Source organism: Panthera tigris, chromosome B4 (genome assembly GCF_018350195.1).
Source record: "Panthera tigris isolate Pti1 chromosome B4, P.tigris_Pti1_mat1.1, whole genome shotgun sequence".
In the NCBI taxonomy this organism is placed as follows: domain Eukaryota; kingdom Metazoa; phylum Chordata; class Mammalia; order Carnivora; family Felidae; genus Panthera; species Panthera tigris.
The window spans coordinates 132,161,955-132,189,431 of record NC_056666.1 but is presented as its reverse complement, the minus strand read 5'-3'; the positions used below and the strand labels follow the sequence as shown (position 1 = coordinate 132,189,431).

General features: G+C 41.5%; 1 protein-coding gene across 10 annotated transcripts in view; it reads right to left on the bottom strand.

Moving 5' to 3' along the window:
• TNRC6B (trinucleotide repeat containing adaptor 6B) overlaps positions 1–27,477 on the bottom strand; it is a 247,560-nt gene that overhangs the window by 173,654 nt on the left and 46,429 nt on the right. For 2 of the 10 annotated variants that reach the window (XM_042993339.1, XM_042993345.1), the window contains exons 2-3: positions 12,273–12,347; positions 5,270–5,360 (exon numbers count right to left, since the gene is read on the bottom strand). In XM_042993339.1, the coding sequence (XP_042849273.1) occupies positions 5,270–5,304 (35 nt within the window). In that variant the 5' untranslated portion in view covers positions 5,305–5,360; positions 12,273–12,347. Of the gene's footprint in view, positions 1–5,269; positions 5,361–6,420; positions 10,021–12,272; positions 12,348–27,477 lie in introns of those variants that run through there. The other 8 variants (XM_042993335.1, XM_042993340.1, XM_042993334.1 and 5 more) reach the window with 6 other exon arrangements.

The window sequence follows — 27,477 nt, the reverse complement described above, 5'->3', positions numbered from 1 at the left end:
CAGGCCCCCCCCCCCATCTCTTTTGTAAAGACATAAAAATATAGGTGCAGTGAAGAGTTGAGCCCCCCCCCCCCTTGTAGCCAGCCTTTCCAAATTCAATCTCCATCCTCCTTCCCCAGATGGAACCCCACTATGAAGCTTGCGTAGGTCTCATCTTTCAGAGGTAAATTTAAGAATTCATGGTTTCTGCCTCCTCTGAGGGCCCCTTAGTTCAGCCATGATCTGTGTACTACTGGCTTTAGGGATCACCAGGGGTGCTTGTGAAAAATATAGATCCCAAGGGGTGCCCGGGTGGCTCAGTCAGTTGAGCATCCGACTTTGGCTCTGGTCATGATCTTGCAGTCAGAGAGTTCGAGCCCCGTGTCGGGCTCTGTGCTGACAGCTTGGAGCCTGGAGCCTGCTTCGGATTCTGTGTCTCCCTGTCTCTCTACCCCTCCCCCACTCATGCTCTGTCTCTCTCACTTTCAAAAATGAATAAATGTTAAAAAAAAAAAATTAAAAAAAAAAAAATAGATCCCAGGGTCCCAACTCTTGAGATCCTCTTTCAGTAAGTCCAGTGTGGGGCCTGGTCACCCTCATCTTATTATCACTTTATTATTATTTTTTCATTTCCATTTTAAAAAGCATGCCAGGTACAAATCAAAACCACAATGATATAGTATTCCACTAGAATAAAAAATGCATACAATAATAAACTGGTGAGGATATGGACAAATTAGAACCCTCATATATTTCTGGGGGGGAATAGGAAACAGTGAAGCCATTTGGAAAGCAGTTTGGCAGTTCTTCAAAAAATAAAACACAAACTTACCATACGACCCAGCAATTCCACTCCTGGTTATTCACCCAAGAGAAATGAAAGCCTGTGTCCACACCAAACCTATATGAATTATTCAAATGCGCAAAGCACCTACTCCCTACTCCCTTTGTAGGCCTTCTAGCACACCCAGGTGAACGATCTAAGAAGTTTCTCTGATAGAAGTAATCAGAATCGATTACTCCGCATTTAACTTCTTCAGGATGGAGGACTGAAGTCAGCATGGACTTTGGAGCCAGACCTGGAATCCAATCTAATTTATGTTGTTTGCCAGCTAGGAAAACAAATGGGAAAAATACTTATCCTGCATGGTTTCTTTCCCAGTCTGCTCTTCAAATACCAAAAGCCATAAAATCTTGTTATAATTTGTTAAATAGGATTCAGTCTCAGATGGAGGGATCCTAAACTTAAGCAAGAGACAGTCTAAATCACCTCATTGAACTCTTTGTTGTAAAGCCAATCAATAGATCACTTTATCCTTTGTAGACGAAGACTACATTTATTCATTTGTTACCTCTGAGAACAATAAAGAGAATATTATAACTAAAATGTTGGCTTCCTGATTCAGTAAGTGTTTTTTATTTATGGTAATTAATAAAGACACATGGGCGCTTAAATCCATAGCTATAATTCTTAAACTCTAGAGCGTCTTTTTATTGTTTTTATTATAAAACACTTAACTACACAAAGAAGTACAGAGAAGAAGATCAAAAACCCTCCACTGCTCCGTTTTATGATGATTTTACTATGCTTGCCAGATTTCGCTTAAAAAATAAACATTCCAAGCCTGTAGCTACAGAATTTCTGCAACTAGTAAGCCAACACCAACTCGTTTAGAGTATCAACCTAAATTATACTAAATGGAAAGTGAAAAATAGCTGTGGAGCTGAAATTAAAAATTCTAGTCTGTCCTTGGTAAGAAATGTAGTGGAAGATTACATCAGCATTGACTGGGGACTGTCCTAGGAGGGCTGGTTGTTGCCTCCTGGTTCACGTGTCCTTTCATGGTGTCTCCTTCTTCATCTGTGGTCCCTGCCATCCTACTCAGAGAACTCAAGACCCAATGGAAATCAGGCCACAGGCTGGGCCAGGTCAATTAGATTCTCTTCCTTTAGAGAATTTGAGTGTCAAGATACAGATATTCTAGTCTTTCCTGTACATCAACACTAGTTGTTATGAGAGCAAATCACAAAAGTAAAATGCACATCTCACCTCCATGCTTTAGAAATCTGTTGCCTGTTTTTGAACCTCCTTAGCCTAAGACAATCTTGACTAATGGTCTCTGTCATTCCCTTCTCTTCACCTGGCACCCAACACTCTAATCACTATGGGGTGGATGAAAGGTGACCTCAAATTTTCTCCCAGTCCTCCCATTGAGAGGTGGAATGCCCCTGAGAGGGCTCCTCGGCTTGAATCTGGGGAGGCCCTGTGACTTGCTTTAATTCAGCACAAGGTAGAGAGAACAGAGCTGTGTGACCTCTGAGTCTGCGGCTTCTGCATGCATGCAGTACTCCCTCTTGGATCCCAGTCGCCATGCTGTGAGAAACCCAAGCCCTGTACGGAGGTCACATGGAGAGGATCCTTGATGCTCAGGTCAACAGCCTCAAGCCGAACTGCCAGCTGCCAGTCATGTGAGTGAGTCATTTTGGACACTTCTAGCCAGTTGGTCCTCCGGATGACTACAGCCCCGGCCAATACCACTTTGGAGCAGAACTGCCCTATAGAGCTCAGTGAATCACAGATCACGAGAGACGATAAAACACTGCAGTGATTTCCCATATATGTATCTCCTATTATTAATCTTATCTCCGTACTTTTGTCACAATTAATGAGCCAATACTGACACATTAGTATTAGCTAAAATCCATACCTTATTCAGATTTTCTCTTTTCTTACCTAATAATCTTATTCTTTTCCGGGATCTCATCCAGGATATTGCATTACATTTCATCGTCACGTCTCCTTAGGCTCCTTTTGGCTATGATGGTTTCTTAGACATATCTTGTTTTCCCTTGACAGTTCTGAGGGTAGTCTTGGTCAGGTGTTTTGTAGGACATCCCTCTATCGGGATCTGCCTGATGTTTCTCTCAGGATTAGGGTGGCGTAATGGGTTTGGGGGAAGAAGACCACTGAAGTAAGGTGCCATTTCAGCACATCACATCAAAGGTCCATCCTATCTATAACCATGACTTATCCTGTCGATGCAGACCTTGACCACCTGGCCGAGATGCTGCTGGTCAGGCTCCCCACTGTGTGAAGCCACACTTAAGGAAGGGGAAGTTATGTTCCTCGTCCTTGAGTGTGAAGTAATCTACATAAATGAATCAGAATTCTTCTGCCCAGGAGATTGTAATGGTGGTTTTAAACCACTAATTTTTGGTGTGGTTTAATACACAGCAAGATATCTAAAAAACACACTCAAACCTTTTCACTGTCTCCTATTAGACTTCATGAACAGTTACATGTGCTACGTAGGGTTCACTCTACTTAAGTGCCCTTCCTATTCCTATCCACCACTCACCAACCCACAAAAACAAAGAACCTCTTATTTTTCCAACAAAACCCAAGCGCTACCTCCTCTATCATGAAGCTTCCTTCCAGAAGGAATTCATTGCTCTGACCCAGCTGCCAATACCACAGTTAACACCACTATCGTCACCCTTATGCTATGGTTAACTCCCTCAACGAGACCAGAGGTTCCCAACATGCAGAGACCCTGCCTTATGTAAGTCTGCATGCCACCTAGGACATCAGCACATACCTGGCATCCCATAAGTGTTTGTGAATTAATTAATTAAGTGACTATAAATGTGTATCATTTTTTATAATACCTCATTTTAAAAGAATAAAATAGAAAACATAAATAAACAGCTATCGCCCAGGATGTGTCTGTAAATCCACACTAGAACTGGAATTTCCCTACCTAGTAAAGCACAGCTCCACTGTATAATATGGACCGGGCACTAAGAAAACTGATCACTGCATTCAATGAGTCAAAGCCACATATAACAGACAAAATAGTATCTGCTTTCAGATCCGTGTGACAACATGGGCACATAAATACTAAATAAATTAGATCAGATGAGTCTCTTTCTAAGGGAATCAGGCCAATGAAGTACATTTCCTCGCCTTTGGATTTCTTGATATGTCATCAAAGACTTTTTACAGAACATAATTTTCATATTTAACTTCTAAAGTGTGGAACAATAAGACAGATTCATGGGTAACTGTGTTAGCGCTATTCAATTTTCTCTCTTACGTACACAGCAGGGAAATTAAATAAGCCCTGAAGTGGTCCTTGGGAAAAATATAAGAAATAGTCACTGTGCCTCCAAAGGATTCAAGGGCTTCTGAAGTTTTACATTAATAATAACTCTGTCAACTTGTCTTCTTTCAGTATTTACAATAGCGGCTTTTACTAAATCAGCTGAAGTCTCTGCAAGAAAGCGATTAGGTCATACAAAATTGCATTCTAGTGACCAGAGGGAAAAGCCCTCCCACAGAGAGTACCAGGAGCACTGGCAGCAACAGAAAGATTCCCCTCAGGAAGGTCCAGGGCAGCAGATGAAGCGATAGGTGCTGGGCACTGTCCAGGACACAGGGTGAGATACCCTTGGTGTGCCCAGGAAGGACTAGGGACAATTTTGAAAGGAGAGAGACATGAAGGTGATACTGACGGTCCCACGTGACCAGGTAGAGAATGAGTCAGGACATGGAGTCAGACACAGAGGTATACATAAACACATGGTGACATTCAAGCCCTAGTTTGAAAAACCAAACCTAACAAATTATTGTTTAAACATTTATAATAAAAACTGTCTATGGGGCGCCTGGGTGGCTCAGTTGGTTAAGCGTCCCACTTCGGCCAGGTCATGATCTCACAGTGAGTTCGAGCCCTGCATCAGGCTCTACGCTGACAGCTCGGAGCCTGGAGCCTGCTTCAGATTCGGTGTCTCCCTCTCTCTCTGCCCTTCCCCCACTCGTGCTCTGTCTCTGTCTCTGTCTCTCTCTCTGTCTCTCTCAAAAAATGAATAAACGTTAAAAAAATTTTTAAAAAACTGTCTAAATAATTTAAAAATAACTGTCTACATAATGTCTCTGTGAGGCAAGAATAAGGGACAGGCTTTTACTTTTTACCTCAAATACTTCTGACTCATTTTAATTTTTAAAATAAGAATATAGAACTTGCACAATAAAATGTTAAAAGATAAAGTGCTACCGTTGTACAAATGAAGCATAAAGTTCTCTGTGAGTTCAGTAAAATTTGTTTTAAATTGCTCATGGGGCATAAGAAAAATGGAGATCAAAAAGAAAAAAAATCTTCTCAACCTTAGGTTAGGTTTGAATCCAAATCAAGCTAATTCCTAAATTCACCTAAAACAAAACACCCACTCCTCTGCCTCTGTTTTTAATTCCTACTCCAACCGTTTGCATCTTCAGTAGTCCACTGACCTTGGAACTGCTTTCTTCCGACACTTCTCCCTCATTGGTTTGCATTGGAACAGACTCTGTGCAAAACTCTGCAGAAACACACAAATACCGCCTGGAAGAGGTAAGAAGAGAAAAAAAAATAAGGAATTCAGTGAAAAAATCGGTTTTTCAAAGATTAGATTGAAATTGTATCACCAAGACCATAGATACAGTGAAGTGATGAGCGTAAGTAACACGCGTGCGTGTGCGTGTAAGTACACCCATGCATCTTCGGTAAGAAAGAAAGCCGAGAGGTAAGAGGGAATTTTCACCATCTTACGGTAGGATAGTTAGGAAAGGTTTAAGGCACTGGGGTGTTACACAGTTCTAGATTTCTTTCCTCTTTTTTCTTGACTTTTGGCAGACGTGATAGTGAAAATCTTCAGCAATTCATACAGCACAAATAGTGACCTGTCAGAAAGGACGTCCACCTAAGAAGTGGGCCCGTCTGCACAGCATTATAAGCCGTTGAGATTGCCCAGGTTTCCTGGGTTTATAGTTTACGTTCAATATTCAGGGTATATATATTTTAAATTTTTTTAATGTTTATTTATTTTTGAGAGAGAGAGCGTGAGCAGTGGAGGGGCAGACAGAGAAGGAGACACAGAATCCGAAGCAGGTTCCAGGCTCCCAGCTGTCAGCACAGAGCCAGACTGGACTTGAACTCACAAACCGTGAGATCATGATCTAAGCTGAAGTCGGACGTTTAACCGACTGAGCCACCCAGGCGCCCCTCACTGTATTTTATAACTGAAATAAGGGTACACGCTAATGGTTGATCCCACTTTTTTATTTTAAGAGAATGTGCTTGATAAGCTAAATATCAGTTAGTTTACTTTTACATGAGAATGGGCTATCCTAGGGCAAGACAATAAAAAGTACTAATTTTTCTCCTAAGAATAAAATGAATCATTGGTTAAAATTTTATGAATTAAAATGTACCAAAAGGAAACTACTAAAAGCATATGTAACATTCAAATTAATTCATTAAATATGTAATTACTGAACAATAATTACTCAAACTGACACAAATCTCCATGTAATACAGGTAACTAATAATTTAAAATCTCTCTAATACTTTAAAAGGTTCATAGCTACAAAATCTAAAAGCTAGAAAGAAGCTTGGCACATACTATCTTTTGTGTGGGCAGAGAATCTCTTGATAAACGCAGCACCTTGGGAGGCAGGTAACGTGGTTCTGGTGTGGGAATCTGTTTCCTCATCTGTTGGGTGGGAGAAGAGCATCAAAAAATCTACTGTGCTCACCTAATGGGGTTTTTGGGGAACCGATGTGTATTTATGGGACACAAAATGAACCGTAAAATTGGTACAGTGGAAGGTCTGCTAATCATCCCCCCTCACTCACTCCAGACGAACTGACGCTGCCCATTCCTTGCAGGAAACACATGCTTCCAGCAAGTGAAACAGGCTTTCTTGAGCTGGTTTTGCCCCTCATCTGTTAATGACAGTTGTGCAGAAACAAACTTGTTCTTTCTGTGAAAATTAAATTAATAGCACCGGAAACACTCAGTAACCTACCTAGAAAGATGTCGTATGCAAATTGCCTCACAAATGTCCTTAAGTGCTCATTCTGCTTTACAGAAATAGACTGTATCTCATAGATGATACATTACAAGCACAGCTGATGAAGAAAAACACCCCAATGATTTCTGTGCCATTTCCATTTTAATGTGCTGGAAAAGAGGAACCCTCCTTCGCTTCTCCCGAGCTTTCCCTCTGGCTCCTCTCTCCACCTTCCACAAGTCCCGTCCCAATGGATCTTTTCTAATGTCAGAAGGAGAAACAAGGCCTGTGAGGTCAGCCCTTCTCTCTTCCTTTTGGAAGCCAGCTGCCGCCAAGGAGCATGCATTTTCCTCTGTGCTAGTTCCCCTAAATGAAGGCCCCTCACAATTGCCTGGGACTAGGTAAGCCTGTTCAGTGCTAGGAACTTCACTTGCCTGTAGATGTAAGCCACATTCCCCACTATAGCTTTATTAGTAATAAATGCCCCACTCTTTTATCTGATTTCTCAATTGATACGGAACTCAGCCAAGGGAAAGAGAGTGCTATTTACTGGGTCTCTCAAAGACCATACTATCTGGTGCATGGGACTAGAGTTTTGGTAAACACACATGAAGGAAAATTGGAGGAGTGAAATAAAATGCATATGGAATTTCTAAGGCTTCTGTTGGGTCAGGACTTTGGGCCTTGGTCTTTAGTGAGAGAGCAATACGCTTTATCCTTGCAGAGGTTGCATCAGGCCACACGAGTTTTTACTGTCAAATACCAGGTTTACACTACTGAGGCTGAATTAGAAGCTTACAAACCACCAGCCACACTGTATTTTGACATTAGTGGTGACTGTAGTTATGGTAACTTTGTCTTCAGGTAAGTGGCTGTTTCTATAGAGACGAGACGGCATACACCAGGCACGTGGGCTTTGCTGGCGGCAGCAAAGAAATGGGCCACAGTCAGTCGTGGTGGTGGTGGCGGGCGGTGGCGACGGTACTGAAAAGCTCATCGAAATGTCAGCCGTGCAAGCGGCCTCAGCCTACATTGGCCACTCTGGCCTAGCAAGCAAATGCCAGCCGTGCTGGCCTCAGCAAAGGGAATAGAGCATTAGCAGGCTTGGGTGGCCTCAAAGTACAGAAGGCTGCTGCCTGACCTTGAATTATGCAGGCACAGCTTTTCCTAAGCAGGCATGGCTGAGGCAAAGATTAGACTTTAGGGAAAAGAGACTTTCTTCATACAGGCCTTTTAGATATTAACGAGGGGAACAATTATTTGCTGTGCATAAGCTGCGAGGCAGCTGAATTTCAAACAGCACACGTGCTATGAAACCAGTGAGGTTCTACGTTTGAATTGTTTGTGCTCGGCTTACACAGGCAATGGAAATGAAGAGGTTTCTCACTATACTCCTAAGAGGCAGGAAGGCAGGGAACTTCTAGAGGGAGGGAGGGAGGGAACTTGGTACCTGGGGCTGCCACTACTATAAATCCCTAAATATTGCAAAAAGAAGGAGATGCTTCAAGGATTAATCTTTAAAGCAGAAGACAGTGTACATTGGTTGGGTTTTTTCCAGACATAGGAAAGGCCCAGTTCCAAATTTCACCTCCTGCTGGCAGAGTTTTCCAAATCGGGTGGAAGTGTCCACGTCATGGATGGCGCACACTGGCGTGGGCTAACTGGATACCTTGGAGAGGCTCAAACAAGAGGACCTCAGCCGTCTTCCCTCCCTCAGTAAGGCAGGTGGAGATCAAAGAACCTTACAGGTTCTTTATCATCCAGTATCGCCTGGGATATTCACTACTTTTGCATACGACATCACTTTCCCATCTTTTCCAGACTTCAAATTGATTCTCAGATCCCTCCCTCGGATGCCACCGTGGCTTTGCTACAGCCTTTAGTAAGACTGAGTACTGCGTTCTGGGAATATAATTTGATCAGGAATTATTGTTCCTGAGCAGGACAGTGCTTTCTTAACTGGGTGGCTGTGGGGACAGTGCTGAAACAATTTTGTTGACCCTTGGGAGTTGATGTTAATTTATATACTGTTCTGATCCATTTTAGGGTACCTGGGGGCAAAATCTATTTGGCTCATCAATTCTGCCCAAGAGAATACCCGAGAGAAGAGTGGGTGGTAGTGGGGGGCTGTCCTCTTGAAAGTGGGAGCAGGACTGTCTTGAGACCCCCTCTGCCCTAGAGAGGAGGGACACACCTCACAAGACCTGGATTACTACTTCAGACCAATGCATGAGGAGACAAGAGCCAGCATGGGTTAGGGGAGGAAAACTTGCTGGCTCTCAATGTTTCCTTCCATGGGGGGCAATATCCCTTTACTACTGTTGGCCTTATATCCCTAACGCAGGCTGTCAGGGTGAAGTGACTTGTCCAGTCATTGAGTCTGGAAGGGAGACTGGGCGTGCCCCTCCTCCAGCCCTTTTCCTGTGGGGGCCTTAGTTTTGCTCTGCTCCTCCCTTCTTCTAGGAGGCAGGTCTATCCCTGATAGTGCTGTTGGGTAAAGAAACCTGTTAAGTTCCAGAGCTGAGTATTAGAAAACCGACTTGCTGTTAGAAACGAGCCAGTTCTATGTCAACTTTATTAGTAATAGAAGTGAAAATTTGATCTCCACCTGCCTTACTCCCTCACCCTCTATGTCTGTGGTTTAGAACTTAGGCAGTGGAGAGAATGTTTTTTATCAGGTCCCTTCAATTCCAACCAATATCTGGAACTTCTCCGCTTCAGAACCTCTCCTCTGCATCAGTCTGATTTTCCCAACTGTCCCATCACCATAACATGAATAGCAGACTTTTACTTCATAAACTTTTCAGCTCTATTTCTAGCTACTCCCCGTGCACCCACTATACCACTTCACTCCGGAAAATCTTCCTATTCTCTGCACACAACTTGCTAACTTAATTTCTATCTATGCAGTCCACACCACATTTGAAAGCCCTTCCCCTCACTGCCAATCAGCCTCTCTATCCTCCTAGCATCCAGTCAATTTTTATTTCGAAAAATCTTTCCTGATTAACACCATGTATCTGTCTACTTACTATATGTCATATCAACACCTATTTTTCTATTTGTTCTTTCTTTAATTTACTGTGTGTGTGTGTGTGTGTGTGCGTGCGTGCGTGGTTTTAGAACTATTCTTAATATTTTTAAGGTGTTTCTTGAAAAAGCCTTGGTGACATTCTTGTTTGAAGCCAAGGCTTATAGTCGTGTCTACTTGAGTTTTACTGCCCTTTTGACAAAATGGAGGGAAAATAAAGAAGGCAATGCAGAAGTATATGGTTGAGTTAGGGGTTCCACTTGTGAAGTGACAAAGGGGCCAAGTGTATCAGTGTTACCAGACTGATGAAAAGTCAAGGCAAAGTCCACTTGTGTGAAAAGGTCCTGGAGGGGGCGTACAAGTGGTAGTAAAGTTGTCAAAGATGACGTGACAACATAAGCATTTGATTTCTGCTTCAGCACATGATTCACCTCAGAGCTATCACCAGCTTGCCATCCATGGTAAGTGACCGACAGTCATGACCTGGCAGTGCTTCAGCGCACATGGGACAGTACTTGACAAGTGTTAATGACCAGATATGAGTAAAACCATACATCACACAGCATCTGTGCCAGGTCTTCTCTAAAAGTTGGCAAATATGTTAATGTTTTCAAGGCCCTCCAGGATCCAGCCCTCACCTGTGTCTTCCAGTGTCGTGGGCCAGACCTCTTCTTCCCTTTGTTCCAGCCGTAATGAACTACTTACAGCTTCACGAGTATGCCAGATTGTTTCTGGTTTCCATCCTTTTGCTTGTACCGCTCCCTCTGCCTTTGTCTCCCCGGGTACCGCCAGAGAACACCTACTCTCATCACTCAAGACTCAGCTTTTACAAAGTGTTTCCGGATCCACCACCAGGCAGAACTGGTGATTCCTTCCTCAGTGTCCCCAGCGGATCCTGTCTGAAATCTAGTACGTGATCTATAACATGCCACTGACTTTACTTCCTTACATAGATGCCTCCCTTAGTAGACTGTCAACCCTCTGACACCAGACACTGTATCTCATTAATGTCTGTATACACAGTTTGCTTAAAACTGTATACCTGGAATTTAATAGACACTCAATATATTTCTATGTAGGCGTGACTGAATCAACTAAAGTCCTTTTTATTTAAATTGCAATAGATATCAATTCAATAAATATCTACTGGGTCCCTACCACATGCCACCCAGGGCTCAGCTGGAGTGGTGTAGCAGAATGAGCTTTGGCTTTGAAGGAGCAAAATCAGTATTCTTTGTCACTTATTAGCTGTGTAATCTTGGGCACTTAACTTTCTGATCTTCATTATTTTCATCCATAATACTGGTCAGGAGGAGGGGTTGTAAGGATTAAATTAAACACTATACGCATAGCACTCAGCAAGGTATCTAGGAGCAGCCAATAGGCACTGAAAAACCAGTTAGCTCCTTTCCAAGAAATCTCAAAGGGTTTATAGACTAGTAAAGGAGGCAGAGACAAATAAATAACTCTACTGTAAAACCCTGCTTTATTACTGTAATAATAACAGGCCCTCCTAGAATACAGATGAAAAAGAAATTCTGCCCAGAGGGTCTGGGAGAAGGGGACAGTAGGAAAGATACAGGAAAGAAGAGTGGATAGCTTGTATTTTCCCCTCTTATTCCAAACTCTAACCAAAGAGAAAAGCATTGACCAAGGCACAAAGCCATGAAAGACAACTAAATATTTGGGAAATAGAAAATGGCCTAGTAGGGCTTACAACAGATAGGGGCTCACTAAAAAAGCAGCCAGAAACATTGATTGGAATTAGATTTTGAAGTGGTTTATAGGATGGTATCTGTAGCAACTGGGAGCCATGAGAGCTGTTAAAGCAAAGGAGTGACACAGGTAAATATATCATTTAGAAAGCTGGTTCTGGCAGTAAGGTGGACTACAGACCGGAGTAAGGACAGGCTAGAGGCAGACAAGCTAGGAATATGCTCACAGGAAACTGTGGGATTGCTAAATCCTAATAACAAATTCTAGCTTTATAAAAAGGATGAGGTACCGAATGTCAGTGTCAATCATTTAGATTGATGTGCTTTTTATTTTTTATTTTAAAAAAAAAAATTTTTTTAAACGTTTATTTATTTTTGAGAGGAGACACAGAATCCGAAACAGTCTCCAGGCTCCGAGCTGTCAGCACAGAGCCCGACGCGGGGCTTGAACTCACGGACCGTGAGATCATGACCTGAGCCGAAGTCGGCCACTCAACCGACTGAGCCACCCAGGCGCCCCTTGATGTGCTTTTTAAAGGGACCTACTGAAGTAGAAATGCAATCAGTTGATGTGATGATGTGGTGGCCACTTTAAAGACCCTCATGGAACAAGCTGGGGAAGGAGTGATAACGTCAAAATGTACTTTTCTTCTTTTTAAGATGAAGACTCTCCCATCTCACTGCCAATACACAGATTTAAATTTTAAAAACTTACCTTCGACAGTATTCTGGGGCAACACAAGCCCGTGAAGATGAGTCTAGACTACATTCAGTGCAAAAAACCAAAACCCTGGAAAGAGAAAAAAATCACAATGAGCTGCGTGCTCACAGCAAGATGGCAGCGCACGGTTCTGAATTCAGGCAGCCCAGCACAAATCCGGGCTCTTCTGTCTACCACCACGGACTGCGGGGCCAGCGGCCTAGCCTCTCAAGCCTCAGCTTCCTCATTCAACACTGAGAATAACAATAGCACTTTCCTCATAGGGTTCTTTGGAAGTTTAAATGGAATACATATAAAACACCTAGCATAGGGCCGGGCACCAACTGCACGCTTAATAAAGGCAAGTGGTTAGGAATGTGAACTGAGGGGCACCTGGGTGGCTCAGTCAGTGGAGCGTGCAACTCTTGATCTTGGGGTTAGGCTCGAGCCCCACATTGCGTATAAAGATTACTTAGAATAAAATTGAGGGGCGCCCGGGTAGCTCAGTCAGTTAAGCATCCAACTCTTGATCTCAGCTCAGGTCTTGATCTCCGGGTCTTGAGTGCAAGCCCCACACTGGGCTCAATGCTGGGCATAGAGCCTACTTAAAAACAAACAAAACAAACACATAAAATCTTTTTTTAAAAATGTGAACTGAAACACTAAAACCTATATTAAACCTCTATCCTTTATTTTACCTTATTTGTTCTATCAGGAAAATGCCAAGTTGCCTTTCCAACTTCTCCATTTGACATGAGGGTGTCTCATAATCACTTCAGATTTAATGCATCCCAAAGAGCACTCTTCACTGCCCTCCCGGACTTCATTCTCCCATCTCCACTGTCTTATCCTCCACCCAGTTGCTTGGGTCAGAACCTCGGGTTCATCCTAGATTTCTTGCCCTATCCCAGCCCTCTCTCAGCTTGTCAGCAACCTGTCACTTCTGATTCACAGTATGTGAATTCTTCTTTCCCACTGCCATCATCATCCCTCACTTGTGGAGGCCTCTTAGCTGGTCTCCTGCCTCTACTCTTGCTCCTCCCCAGTGCGTCCATTCCCAGTTAATGGCTGGAATGGCCTCTTCAAAATCAAATCAGATCATAGCAAGTTGCTAATAAATGCAAGGAAAATTGTGTTTATTTCATGATGGAATGTCTCTCTCTTTATATGTGAAATACATACTCACATGTGAACATACAGATATATGAAATGAAAGCCACTTAATATTAGACATTTAGAGGTCCCAAGGCAGTCCCTTCCTTTTACAATGGCAGAAACAAATACCAGAAGGAGATCCTGCTTAAGGTTGGACTTCTGTGTGTGTGCAAAAGTGGCCAAAACAAGGCCGCGCAAGCCCAACAGAAACTCGCCTGTGATTAGAACCCGCACTGCTGTCTGAAAGTCTGTCACTATTTGGAAGTTGTGCCCTTGTCTCATGATCAAGAAACTTAATGTTTCTGTCCGAGAAAGCGCGTTCCATTTCCCAAGGCTGCAGATTATGAGGTACAGCTTTAGTCCCACATCATGCTGCAGTGTTTGAGAGTGTGCTTCAGGGAATCTTGAAAGCACCTTGCTGCCCTCTTATCTGTCATCACTCTCCCTTTGCTTATTTTTTTAACAGTGTTTGAATAAATAAATCCCAGATGGAATTGAGCTGTGGTGAGTATTGGTGATATTTTCATTATTAGCCCTATCCTTCTACTACAGACACTGTTGTCCCAGCAATCTTTCTTTCTAAAAAGCAAATGTGACCTCTGAATAGATCACTGCTCAAATTCAATCAATAACTACCCACTACCCTTAGGGCAAAATTCAAGATCTCTCTAGCCCCATCATATCCTTCATATCCTATTCATGGGAATTGCATGTGGTTCCCCTGCCCACAGCACATGCACTAATGTCTGCTGAGGGCCCTTAGCCTGATTCTCATCCACTCCTCTTGCAAGATCTGCCTCAGGTATTATCTCCTGAAAGTTTTCTGTACCCTCCTTGGCTGCACAAAGTGTCCCTCCCCTAAGACATACAATATAATATCAGTAGTGTCTGAGGGTCTGATTTCCACACTCAACAGGGGCTCCTTGACAACAAAGGCTCTCTGTGGTGACACATCTTTGAATTTGGTATCGAGCAGTTCAATAAACATAAGCTGAACTAAATCCTGACATGTTCCTGATAACTCAGCACGCCAGTGTAGAGCCTGGAGCCTTCCCATTAAACAGCACTGGGGAGAGTTGAAGAAACTGGCTGGAACTTCCCAGATGGGTCTGGCCCTCACGGAGGATAACAGCTATGTAGTTGTGTGTGACCCTCAGCACCTCAGAGATAGATTCGATTCTTTAATTTTTTTGTCAATTACAGACTATCAAGAGGACAATCCTAATTTTCAGTTCTCTGTTCTGATTAGTTTCTGCACAGGCTAAACATGACTTCTTCTCTAGACTCACCAGGTATCTAAATTCTGTACCAGCTTCACAAAGTAACCCATCATTACATATCTTGTTGCCAGACAAGTTTAGGATACGGTGGCCAGCTCAGTCCTTTGCTTGCTTGGTAGGCGGGCTCAGATGCTTGCTTATGTTCAGAGAGGGAAAAGGAGTTGAAGCACGGGAAGGGCAGGCGAGGAAAACTGGGCAATTTTCAAGAACTCTGGAAACCAGTTTTTGCAGAACAGCTTCCTTACTTTCCCCACAGGGTTGTGAACCTCTGTATCAGATGCACTCGTACTCAAGATAAACATAACATTTGGCTCTGAAATCAACATTTTGAATTATCTAGTTGAAGTCATCTACAGCACTATTTTCCTTCTAAGGTATAAGCAATGGCAAATTCTTTCAAAAGTCATTTTGAAATGTTCAGAACTACACTATAATCCTACCACCGGATCATATATAGCCATCCGTACTATAAACTCTTAACTGAGTCACAAGTAACACTGAAACTATTTGAAGCACTCTGGTTTTCTCGGTCCTCTTGCAGAGCAGCCAAACTGTCTTGAGATTCACACACAGTTGGGAAGATTCCGTGGGCCTTGGACTAGATTACTGCCAGACCTGCTAAACTTCAAGAGCTCCTCCAAGCCCAGTGCCTAACCTTACTCATGGGACGTGATCAGACCTACATCTCTCCTAGGGAATATGCCAAGTTGAAAGACAGACATATCCAATAAATTATATCCACTTTACTGGTACCACCTCTGACATGGCATAGTTTTAATTTTCAAATTTGATTACTCAGGCCGATCCTTTTAAATTTAATTCTCACTTAAAAAAATTCAAGTGATAGGGACAAGTCCCCTCTCCCACTACCCTTACCCAGGACTCACCATTGCTATCAGTTTAATTTCCGGGCATAATTCTGGGATGCAGATTATTATATACAGTTCACTCTGGAGTGAACATGGGTTTGAACTGCGTGGGTCCATTTCTATGTGAATTTTTTACAGGATAGTACTATAAATGTATTTTCTCTTCCTTATGATTTTCTTAAAAACATTTTCTTTCCTGGGACACCTGGGTGGCTCAGTCAGTTAAGCATCCGACTTCAGCTCAGGTCATGATCTCACGGTTCGTGAGTTCGAGCCCCGCGTCGGGCTCTGTGCTGGCAGCTCGGAGCCTGGAGCCTGCTTCAGATTCTGTGTCTCCCTCACTCTCTGCCCCTCCCCTACTCGTGCTCTATTTCTCTGCCTCAAAAATAAATAAATATTTTCCAAAAATTTAAAAAAACATTTTCTCTACATTACTTTATTGTAAGAATACAGTATGTAATACATAAAACATACAAAACATGTATTAATTGACTACTTATACTATCGGTAAGGCTTCCAGTCACCAGTAGACTATTAGTAGTTATGTTTGACGGGTGACTCACAAGTTCTAGGGGGATTTTCAACTGTACAGGGGGTCAGTCCCCGTAACCCCCGTATTGCTCAAGGGTCAGGCCTACTATAAACTTTTAACTGAGTCACAAGTCACACTGAAAACCCTGACTGCCCACGTCATTGGCAACTGGCCTAACTTCAAGCAAGATGTCCCAGAAGAAGCATCTTAAGTGAAGCAGCAGATGTGGGGGTGGAGCAAAACACCAGCAAGGGTGCTGGGAAGGTCTTCCCAGGAGGTGGGCACAGATGCCAGGAGAATCGGGGCAGACAGGAGGGTACCATACGTTCAGCTCTGTAAGTGGGGCACCCAGCCCAAGTGGGCCAGAAGGAACCTATTTAATTAAGTAACACAAATAATAGTATGAAAAGCCCAAGCAGCACAGGTGGAGGTAACTCTGCTGCAGGCAGATGAGTCTATTTAGCTGCCAATACACAAGTGTTAACGATTGTTCCAAGATCTGGAAATGTTACCTGTGCAGTTTCAGGTCACCTCTACCTAAGTTCAGCACTTTGGAAGTTCTGTAAAATATTCTGGTCCGCACATTCCTAAAAACATCCCCTTTAATCCTAAAATCTCTTCTAGCTTTTGTGTTCTCCTCCTCTTTCCTCTTCTAATTAAGTTTCTTTTAAAAGAAGTTTATATCTGTGGTCACAACACCTTTATCTCTCATTTACTTATCAATGGTTGTGATTTGAGATCTTTCCCTATCAATACCGTTACCAAATATAATGGATATTATTCAATTGTTTTGTTTTAACCTCTCTTTCCCATTTAAAAATCAGAATGATCTTTAAGTCTTATCATTTGGGTGTTCCTTTCCTATCTTGATATCAGGATATTGTAGATCCCAGGGCACCTGGCTGGCTCAGTTAGCGGAGCACACAACGCTTGATCTCAAGGCTGTGAGCTCGAGCCCCACGTTGGGTGTAGAGATTACTTAAAAGTAAAATCTTAAAAAAAAGAAAAGAATACTGTAGGTCCAGTCATTGAGCCAGGGGGAAGCCTGTTTTAGTTTCTGGTCTCTTAGCTGTTGTCTGAGTCCTCCTATCTCCCTGGGTTTGCAGCCAGCCCAAGGCCTTTGTCAACGCTGTTGATTTTCAGATGCACAAACAGGGGCAGGGTGGTGCTGGGTGAGTTCCTGCTTCTGTACACGGGGACAAGGGCACAGGGGTTGTGGTGAGGAAACTCAACTCAACTCCTGGCTTCAAGGATTGAGCCTCGTTCTGATCCCCAACTATCATGGATCATGTCTAGTCCCTTTACCCCACAGAAGGGGCCAAATTCATTACTTGTGGCACCGCTTAGACCATTTCTTTGCAGACTCTTGCTGGAGAGTCTTTCTCTGCTTGTCCTTTCATTACTGGCATGTTCCTTGGGAATTCATCCTTCCTTTTCTTTGTATTATACACATGCGTCCTTACCTTCTCCCATAGATTTAACTACACTCCACGTCTTGATGACTCCCAAATCGCTCTAGTGCTGGCTGACCTTTCGTACGATCTTCAGAGCCTTCTATAAACTGCCCAATGTCAATGCCTTTCATCTCACGTTCCACATGGTCCTTAAAATGCAACACACCTAAGATGAAATAACCCTCCCTCAAACTATGTTCTTCTCCTTCTGCCTCACTTGGGAATACTACCATCCCACTCAAATAAAAAAATCTGGCACCATCATCAGCATCTTGATCTCACCAAACTCTGTCGATTCCAATGCCCGAATATTTCAGGATGTACGTTCTTTCCTATTCCTACTGCCACTGCTTTAATTCTGGCAATTTCTTACTCAATTTATTAGAACTACTTTTTCCGCTGGTTTTCTTAACCTCGAGACCCCCCCCACCTCCTTGCCCCCCGGCATTAGAATCACCTTTATAAAGTGCAATCCCACACAGCCTTTGCAATGTCTCTCATCCATCTTCAAGATAAACCCCAATCTCACTACATGGTATTCAAGGCCTGGTACCTGTTCATCTCTCGGCTTCATCTCACAAAATCACAGTGCTTTCAGTTTTCCTTAAATACCACATGGCTTTATGTGCCGGTGGCTTTGTACCTGCTGTCTCTACTTGGACTGGCTTCCCACTCACAGGGCAAATTTCTTCCCTACCTTCAAGATGCAGGCTTACGGAAACCTTTTCCATGAAGTCTTTCTTGATGCCTCCCTCTTGCCACAGGTGGTCTGGCTGGGTCCCCCCTCTGAGTTAGCAACTGTACTTGGTATATATTTCCACTTGTGCTGCATATACTACTAGGTTGTAAGGTTCCTGAAGGCAGGGTCTAAGTCTTAATTTACTACTGCATTATCATCATTGAAAACAGTGCTAGTGCAAAGGACATTCCAATAAACTCTTATGGAATAAACACAGACATTTTGGGGAAAAAAATAAAGTCAATTCAGTACAATATGCTTAGTCTACTCAAATAAGGATGCTGCTTATCAGCTTTAACAGTCTATCCAGGGCCACAGTACAGACTCCATGCATGCATGCATTCATTCATTTCCTCAGCAACTGAACCACCTGCCAGGCCTCATGCTCTGTTCTAAGGAACACCGTGGTAAAGTAACGCTAGCCTCTTGGGACAATGTGCTATTTGTGTGGGACCCACAGACTTCCAGGGAGAAGCTGAGAAGGGAATTTGGGGACTGATAGCAGGACACTGGTATAAAGACGTTACATTTATTTTTGTATCTTGTGAGTCAGGGAGGGCTGCCTAAGAAAAACAAACGCAGTATGAAGCCGGGATGCTCACTTTCAGCTACTAATCCAGTTTGGCCAACTAACTAACGCCTTCTAGCTCAGTCCACGATGGCTTGTCAATTCTTTAACAGGAAGGACCCTCTGAAGAACCTAAGCACAAGCACGGACCACTCGCAGGTGGGGGTGGGGACGCAGGGAATGATGACGACTGGCTACTCCAACAGCAGAGGCAGCTACTGAAACAGCAGAGTCAACTCAGCCAGCTTTACTAAATGCTCACTAAGCGCCCAGCGCAATGCTAGCGTATGCAGAGCAAGGGCCTATGGCCAGGTTTTCCTGCCATTGTTGGTCACATAAGAATTAAACAGATTAACATGTTCAGCTTTTGTACCGATTTATTGATGACCCATGATCAAAGAGCCTTTATGTTTTTTCCATATTGCATATTGATTTTATGTAGGTTTTTTTAATCAAATAGCTATTTCTATTAAGGTTCACAAAATTTTAAATGCATATTGGTTCGCCAATATAACCAGTGAGTTAGGGAAATTTTAATATTTATATTGAAGATGGGAATAATAATATGAATAACCATTAACCAATAACCATTTATGCTGTGTTCATCAATGTACATCATGGACATCTCAAAAAAACTCTCATTTCACAGATGATCCCTGTCCTCAGGTCTTATGCTATTGATAAGGAGAAGAAATTGAGCACGGCAAGCAATTCCACAAGGAGTGAGCACTAAACTGCGTGGCACAGCAGTTAGAAAAGGGCAGAGAAAAACAGTGGGCCACCCAATCCGAGCGGGCTTTGGAGAGAAACTAGCATTCCAACGGAATTGACAGGATTTTAAGCAGTTGCTCTCAAACATTTTAGTCTCAGGATCTCGTCACAATTCTTAAAAATCATTAAGGACCCCAAAGAGCTTTTGTTTATGTAGGTTATAATTGCCAGATTTACCATACTAAGAATTAAAGGCAGAAAAAAATTAAAATATTCATAAATATCCATTTAAAAATATTAGTAATACACCATTACATGTTAACATTTTTTAAATTAAAAATAATATTTTAGAAGATTAAAAATTTGAGAAAAGTGCCACTGTTTCATGTTTTTGCAAATATCTTTAAAGTCTGGTGTAGGAGCCGGCAGCCGTATCCTCCTATCTGCTTTTGCATTCAGTTTTTTGCAGTATTGAATGTCATGAAGCCTCTGGAAAACTCCACTGTGCACTTGTGAGAGAATGGGTTTAAAAGGCATGTATCATGGTAGTATTATTAAAAGAGTTGTGACCTCATGGACCCCCTGCTGAAGGGGTCTGGGTGGGGAAGGGGGAGGATCCTTGGATCACACTTCGAGTAACTACTAACTGTAAAAGAGAAAGAAAATGGTCAAAGGGTATAAGCAGGAAGGAAGTGTGTGGCTGGGGAGCCAGAGCTTCTACATACGCCACGCTTACTCCGAACCTCTTGGCTCCAAACAAGCTCACCTCCTGCACTGTGAACCTCAGAGACAGGAGCAGGAGGGCAAGGTGGGGTTGTGCACGACAGCGACAGTGGGGCCGGGAGCCTCTCCCTCCCTGTCTGCTGTGCTGTGTGTGCTGCAGGCGGGAGAGGCTCCACTTCCCCCGGCGGCAACACTCCCTGGAGGCCACGTCAGGTTTTCCTCTCCGGCGCCCACACTGCGCTCTCCTCCTCGAAGCTGTAAATGGCTCATAAGAAACTGCCTTGCCATGGCTTCCCGAGGCTGTGTTTACTAGCTGCAAAATCATCTCACTGCTGCAGTCTCAGATTCTTCAGACATTTCTTGATCTGGCTGTCTTAAAAAGCAAATTTAACATCAGCCACGTAGCCAGTTTTTCCTTGCCAATAATCCTGTGAGTTTGCGATTCTGTTCCTGTGCATCTCGTGCGCTGTAAAAACAGTTCCTGGAGCGTCATATGTCATGGATCTAGTTGCCATAAACTGAAAACATTTTCTTCATATTTTGTGGCACAAACGAAAAGCATTCTGGATGTGGTTTGCATACAGTCCATCTCTGGCCAAAAAAGAGGTTTAAATATATGGACAGGCAGGGAAAGAGGGGTGGCCATGACCATGGTTAAACCTTTTTACCATCTAAGTCAATGTTTGATAGTATATTTTTAAATTTAAATTTTTGCTGTGATTAATGTTCTAAAATTATCCTGCAGTAGGTACAACTGTTCATTTTATGTAGGAAGTTTTAAGTTATCTAAAAGTATTTTATAGCTGAGAGAAATACATACAAAACAGAAGCTTCTTTTTGATCTCTCAAATAAAAAAAAATAATATGACAAATAGAAACAACCATGAACCTATACAGCTCTTCAGGGTTTTTGTTTGTTTGTTTTAGTAAGCAAATTTATTAAGGTCCCTTTATAGACCAGAATGGCTCATTTTTAAGTCAAAGTGAAACTAAAACTTTAAAAGAGATTTCTGCTTCTGGGAACGGTAAACTAGGTAATTCGGACCAACCATCCTGCAGAGACTGCCAGAAAATCTGAACAAAATATAAAAAATATCTTGAAGGCAGAGGAGCATTAACAAGTTAATTATGAATTGCCAGTCACAAAACTCAATTCTAGGAGAACTATATAACTCAACATGAAAAACAAATAATAAAGCTTTTAGAAGGTAATACGGGATGATGTTTTCATGACCTAGGGGTAGAGAAGGATTTCTTAAGCAGCATACAAAAAGCACTTATTATTAAAAAACAGATAAATCTGACATAAAAATTCAGAATTTTTGCTCATCAAAAGACATCCTCAAGAAAATGAAAAAGCAGGCAATGTAAAACCAACAAGGGGTGCATATTGGAAATAACAAACAATTCTAAGATGGAAAAAAAACCAAGATAACTCAATAGGAAAATAGGTAGAAGACTAGATGAGGCACATCACCAAATAAACAAAAACAAAAAACTGCATTATCTAACTGGCCAACAAACATATGAAAAGGTGTCTAGCCTCAATAGGAAGTGAGAGAACTACAAAAGAAAACCACAATGAAAAATACAAAGGAAAATGATAATGATATACCATTATAAACTAGAATGGCTAAAAACTATTTATTTATTTAGTAAAGATTTTATTTTTCAGTAATCTCTACACTCAACATGGGGCTCAAAATCACCACTCGGAGATCAAAAGTCACATGTTGTATTAACTGAGCCAGCCAGGCACCCCATGAATGGCTAAAAATTTTAAAGTCTGATCAGGGCACCTAGGTAGCTCAGTTGGTTGGGCATCTGACTCTTGATTTTGGCTCAGGTCATGATCTCACTGTTCATGGGATCGAGCCTCGAGCTGGCTCTGCGCTGGTAGCATGGAGACTGCTTGGGATTCTCTCTCTCTCTCTCTCTCTCTCTCTCTCTTCTCTGCCCCTCCCCCACTGGCACACACGCACATGCGTTCTCTCTAAAAAATAAATAAATAAACACAAGAAAACAGAAAATGAAAGTCTGATAATAACAAGAGTTGCCAAGGATACAGAACAACAGGAACTGTCATACACTGATTATGTGAATGTAAACTGTTATTTCCACTTCAGAATACAATTCTCCATTATTCTAAAGTTAAAGACAGACATACTCTATGATCTAGCAATTCTACTCCTATGTATTTAGCCAGGAGAATTAATGCATACATGCCCCAAAAGAAATATACAAAAACATTCAGAGTGGCACTATCCATAACAGCCCTCAACTGGGAACAATCCAAATATCCCAGTAGTAGAATGGATAAATATCTTCTGACATATTCACACAATAGGGTACCATACAGTAATGAAAATGAAGGAACAAGAGCCAAACACAACAACATGGATGAATCTTGCAAACATAATGACCAGACAAAAGAATACATACCAGGTGACTCTGTGTTCAAAATTAGCCAAAACTATAATGTGTAGAGGTATGCAGGTGGGAAACGTAAAAAGAAAAAAATATCAGAAGAGTGGTTACCTATAGGTGGGAAGGGAAAACTCTGACAAGCAAAAGTCGTTATGAAGAGGCTGCTGCGTCCCCGTAATATCCTATTTCTTGACCTCAGGAGTGGTTATTTTTAAATTAATTCATTAAGTTTGACATTTGTATTTTATGCACTTTTCTGGCTGTGTGCTCTATTTCACAATAAACAAGAATGAACGCAAACAAAACTAATACAAAGGCAAAAGCGCTACCTTTCATTTGACAATTAGATCACAGAACCCCAGTTCCTCAGAAGGCATTCTGGCCTTTCATTACCAAGCCCTGTCTTCCTAGTCTCGCCTCTTGCCATCTACCTTTTTTTAACAAGTAGTCTGCCACATTCGCTCTCAACCAGGTGCTTTCTTTACTTTTACTCATGATATTTTTCTGTCCAGAAAACCATGTAGACAAACCCCAATCACCCTTCTGCCAGACTAGGTACAAACTGTCATTGAAGATACAACCTGGGTGTCATCTCCTATGAGAAATCTTTTCAGGAGACACAGACTCTGCAGTCACACTGCCTAGTTCAAATTCTAGAGCTGCCATTTACTAGTTCTGTGACTTTGGTTGAATTACCAACTTTAGTTTTATTATAGCTTCCACATCTGTAAAATAGGATAAAAATATTATCTGCCTCACTGGGGAGTGTGAGGATTAAATGAGTAAATATATGCAAAGTGTTTGGAACATGCTTGGGACAGAGTAAGCACTAGGGACTAGCTATTATTATTATCCAGTATTAACTAGGTATTAGCTATTTATTATGACTATTATCAATACACTCTGATAACCCCCTCCCTATACCCAGAAGCCCCTCCACATTACATACTCTTCCTTTGGGGTCCCATGGCTCAGTATTACAATTCATTCTCTTGTATACAGCCCTTATGGACAGTTAATTCTTTGAGAGCAGGAACTAAATCTTTTACTCCTCAATCCCCAACACCTAGCACAGGGCCTGGCATGCACTAACCTTAACCCTAACCCTAACCCTAACCTAACAGTAGATGCTCAGTAAATATCTGTGGAATGAATAAGCCACAAAGACTCCAAACATGGATCTATATCACATATAAAAGTTGTCCTCTGGTGCTGAAATGTGCCCTCCCCTGTGTGTATGCCACAAACTAGAAGCACAGCCTTGACAGATTCCTACAACAATTACCTCAGAATATGGGTATAGACTCCTCCCCCTGGTAGCAACAAATGAGACAAGTAATAATTTGTCCTATCTACCTCTTGTGAGGCTCAAATGATAATAACTATGAAAATATATTTTTTTTAAGTGTGAAGCTCTATTATATGAGGTTTTATTGCCTTAATAAAACAACAGGATTATTGTTGAATTGCAAATCTGGAAAAGGCTTTAGGGAGTAACTTGGAATTAATATAATATAAAAATGCAATCTCATATGTTCTAAGATAAGATTTTTATTTTAAAAATAAACATTAAATATTTATTATTTTTAATAATAATTTGCATATATTGCAATAATAATTAAAATATTTTGCAACAGAATGTCTCCAATTTTCTCAATTGGTTATTAATGATTTAGGTAATACCAAAACAAACAACCATGTATGTTCACAGCAGCATTAATCATAATAGCCCAAAAGTGGAAACAACCCAAATGCCCATTAACTGGCAAAAGGATACACTGTGGTCCATCCACCCAGTAGAAAACTACTCAGCAGTAAAAAGGAGCAAGCTACGGATACAAACAATGGGGGGAACCTGGAAAACATGATACTCAGTGAGAGAAGCCACTCACAAGAAATCTCATATTGTATGATTCCACTTACATTAAATGTCCACAAAGGGCAAATCTATAGAGACAAAAAGTAAATTAGTGGTTGCCTGGGGCTGGGAGTGGGAACACCAGGCCGCAAATGGGTATGCAGGGTCCCTTTGGGCTGATGGAAATGTTCTAAAATGGGGCTGTGGTGATGATTACACAATGGTGTACACTTAAAAAGATGTTTTAATTGTACACCTAAAATAGGTGAACTTTATGGTGTGTAAATTATACCCCAATAAAGGTGTTTTTAAAAAGACAAATGTTCGGCACTTTTTTACAGCTAGCTGTAATTCTCACATCTTTAAAATCTCACCCCCACATGGGACCAAAGAACACAAGCGTATAGCATAATAAGAAAAGTTAGCTTTTAAAAACAAAGCAAGTTTTAAACGTCATGTGCAAAGTATCTTAAAAACCCAAAGTGCCACCTCCTTACTTCTTTTCCAATCCAGTAGCAACAAAACGATGATCTTGATAAACAGGCGTTCACTGTCATTTGTTTATTTCACCCCACCTGTACAAACACACATTCTGGCCTCATCTGCATTTATAATTGCAAATATGAATATCTGGCACAATGCCCCCCTCTTATAGCCAAATGGCAAGCATAAGAAAAAGGTAAATACAGAAAGCACAGTGTATAATGAGATTAAAAAAATGTTGTACATCTGATAAACAGGATTTCTAAATAGAGTTTAAATTAACACTCAGAAATCGACAGTTCTTTATACAAATGTACTTCAGATTAAATTCTACATGAAGTCCTAAAATGCTATCCAAATTATTTTGCTGAACTGGAATTGTTAAATTGGATATTGCTTGAAGTAGGTCACTGGCTCGGGCTTGAAAGTATTTGGTAATGCAGAGATCTACTTGCAACGTCATTTGTCACAATGAGATTGGATTTAGACCGGGAGAAACCACACGGGTTGGGTGTCAACTGTCAGTTGTATTTTACACAGATAAATCTCATTTTAGATTTATCTCACTGCAGATTTCTTGAACAGGGAAATAACAAGATGAAAGAAGTGTTTCTGCAAGAGTAAATCTGGTGGCAGTGTTTAGAAACTGTCTCTTTGGCTTCCTGCTCCTTTGTTCCCCATATCTACTCAGTCTCCAAAGACCATTAAGCTTTCTTTTGTAATGTCTTTCAAGTTTATTCCTTCTCTCCACTTTTACTCTCACCACTATAATCCTAACTGGTGTCAGGAAAGGGTGAAGGGCAAGAAAACTAGGAAAAGCAAACAAACTAGAGACTATTAGAGTAATCTAAGATGGAAGTGAAAGGGACCTGCTCTCCAGCAGTGGTGCTCAAAGTGCGGTCCCCAGACCAGCAACATCAGCATCACCTGGGAACTAGACGCAACTGTAAATTCTCAGGCTGTACCCAGACGTATCAAATCAGAAACTGTGGGGGCAAAACCAGCAATGTTTGTAATGAGCCCTCTAGGTGATTCTGATATAGGCTAAAGTTTGATTGTTAGTGATATAAAAAAGCAGAACAAGAAGGAATGGGTCAAGACAAGAGAATATCAGAACAGGCTAAGAATTTCTACCACAATGTTCCTCCAATCTCCAACCTACCCTATCCAAAAAGAACTGCTCTCCAAACTGCTCTTTCAAGTACTATTCACTTTTTTTTTTTAAGTTTATTTATTTATTTTGAGAGAGACAGCACGAGTGAGAGAGAGACAGAGAGAGGGGGAGAGAGAGAATCCCAAGCAGGCTACTCACTGCCAGCACAGAGCCCAATGCAAGGCTCGAACTAACTGTGAGACCATGACCTGAGCCCAAACCAAGAGTCGGATGCTTCACCGACTGAGCTACCCATGTGCCCCTAAGTACTATTCACTTCTGATATCACCACCCTCTAACACCGCTTACATTCAATCTCTCTTCCCACTAGTCCTCATCCAATATACCAATTTGGTTGGTTCCACGGCTGGGGCTCTAGACAGTCAAGAAGAGAGGAAATGCACCACATGTGAGAAATTCTGATATAAAAGGCCCTTCAAATAAGTGGAGAAAGGATGAATTTTTCAATAAATGGTTTTGGAGGAACTGGCTGGTTGTTGTGGGAATGGAGAGTGCATGTTACTCTGTGCACCAAAATAAAATTCCAAGTATATCAAACACTTTAATTAAAAAGCCAAAAGGAACACAATAGATTAAATCATCATAAAAATATTTTTATCATCTTCAGTAGATGGTCTTCCTAAAAGCATGATAACTTCACCCAGAAGGCTTAAAAGAAATTTCTAATAAATTTTACTACATAAAAATCTAAAACTTGTCTATGGCCAAAAAAAAAGATCATAAAATAAAAAGATATACTAATAAAACATTTGCAGTGCATAACAGAAAAGAGTGCTCTCATACTGTTAAGAAAAAAAATGAACATGGGGCACCTGGCTGGCTCAGTTAGAGGAACACACAACTCTTGATCTCAGGGTGGTGAGTTCAAGCCCCATGGGTGTAGAGATTACTTAATTTAATAAAATTTTAAAAATAAATCTAATTAGATAATTGCAGAAAGGAAAAGAATATACAATTCACAAAAAGAAAAAAATATAAATGATATAAAAACCTAAATCTAATACTTAAAAAAAAAGATTTTTACACCTAGCAAATTGGCAAAGATTAAGATTGACAAAGTTGGGTGTGGGGACAGCAGCACCATCTCATATTGATGGTAGAAAAGCAGTTTATACACTACTTTTCATAGCATAAAATGACAACATCTACCAAAATTTAAAATATCCATTTCTTTCATACAGCAATTCTACTTCTCCTAAGAATGGAGTCTACCAAAAATACTCATAAGTGTACAAATACATTTGTAT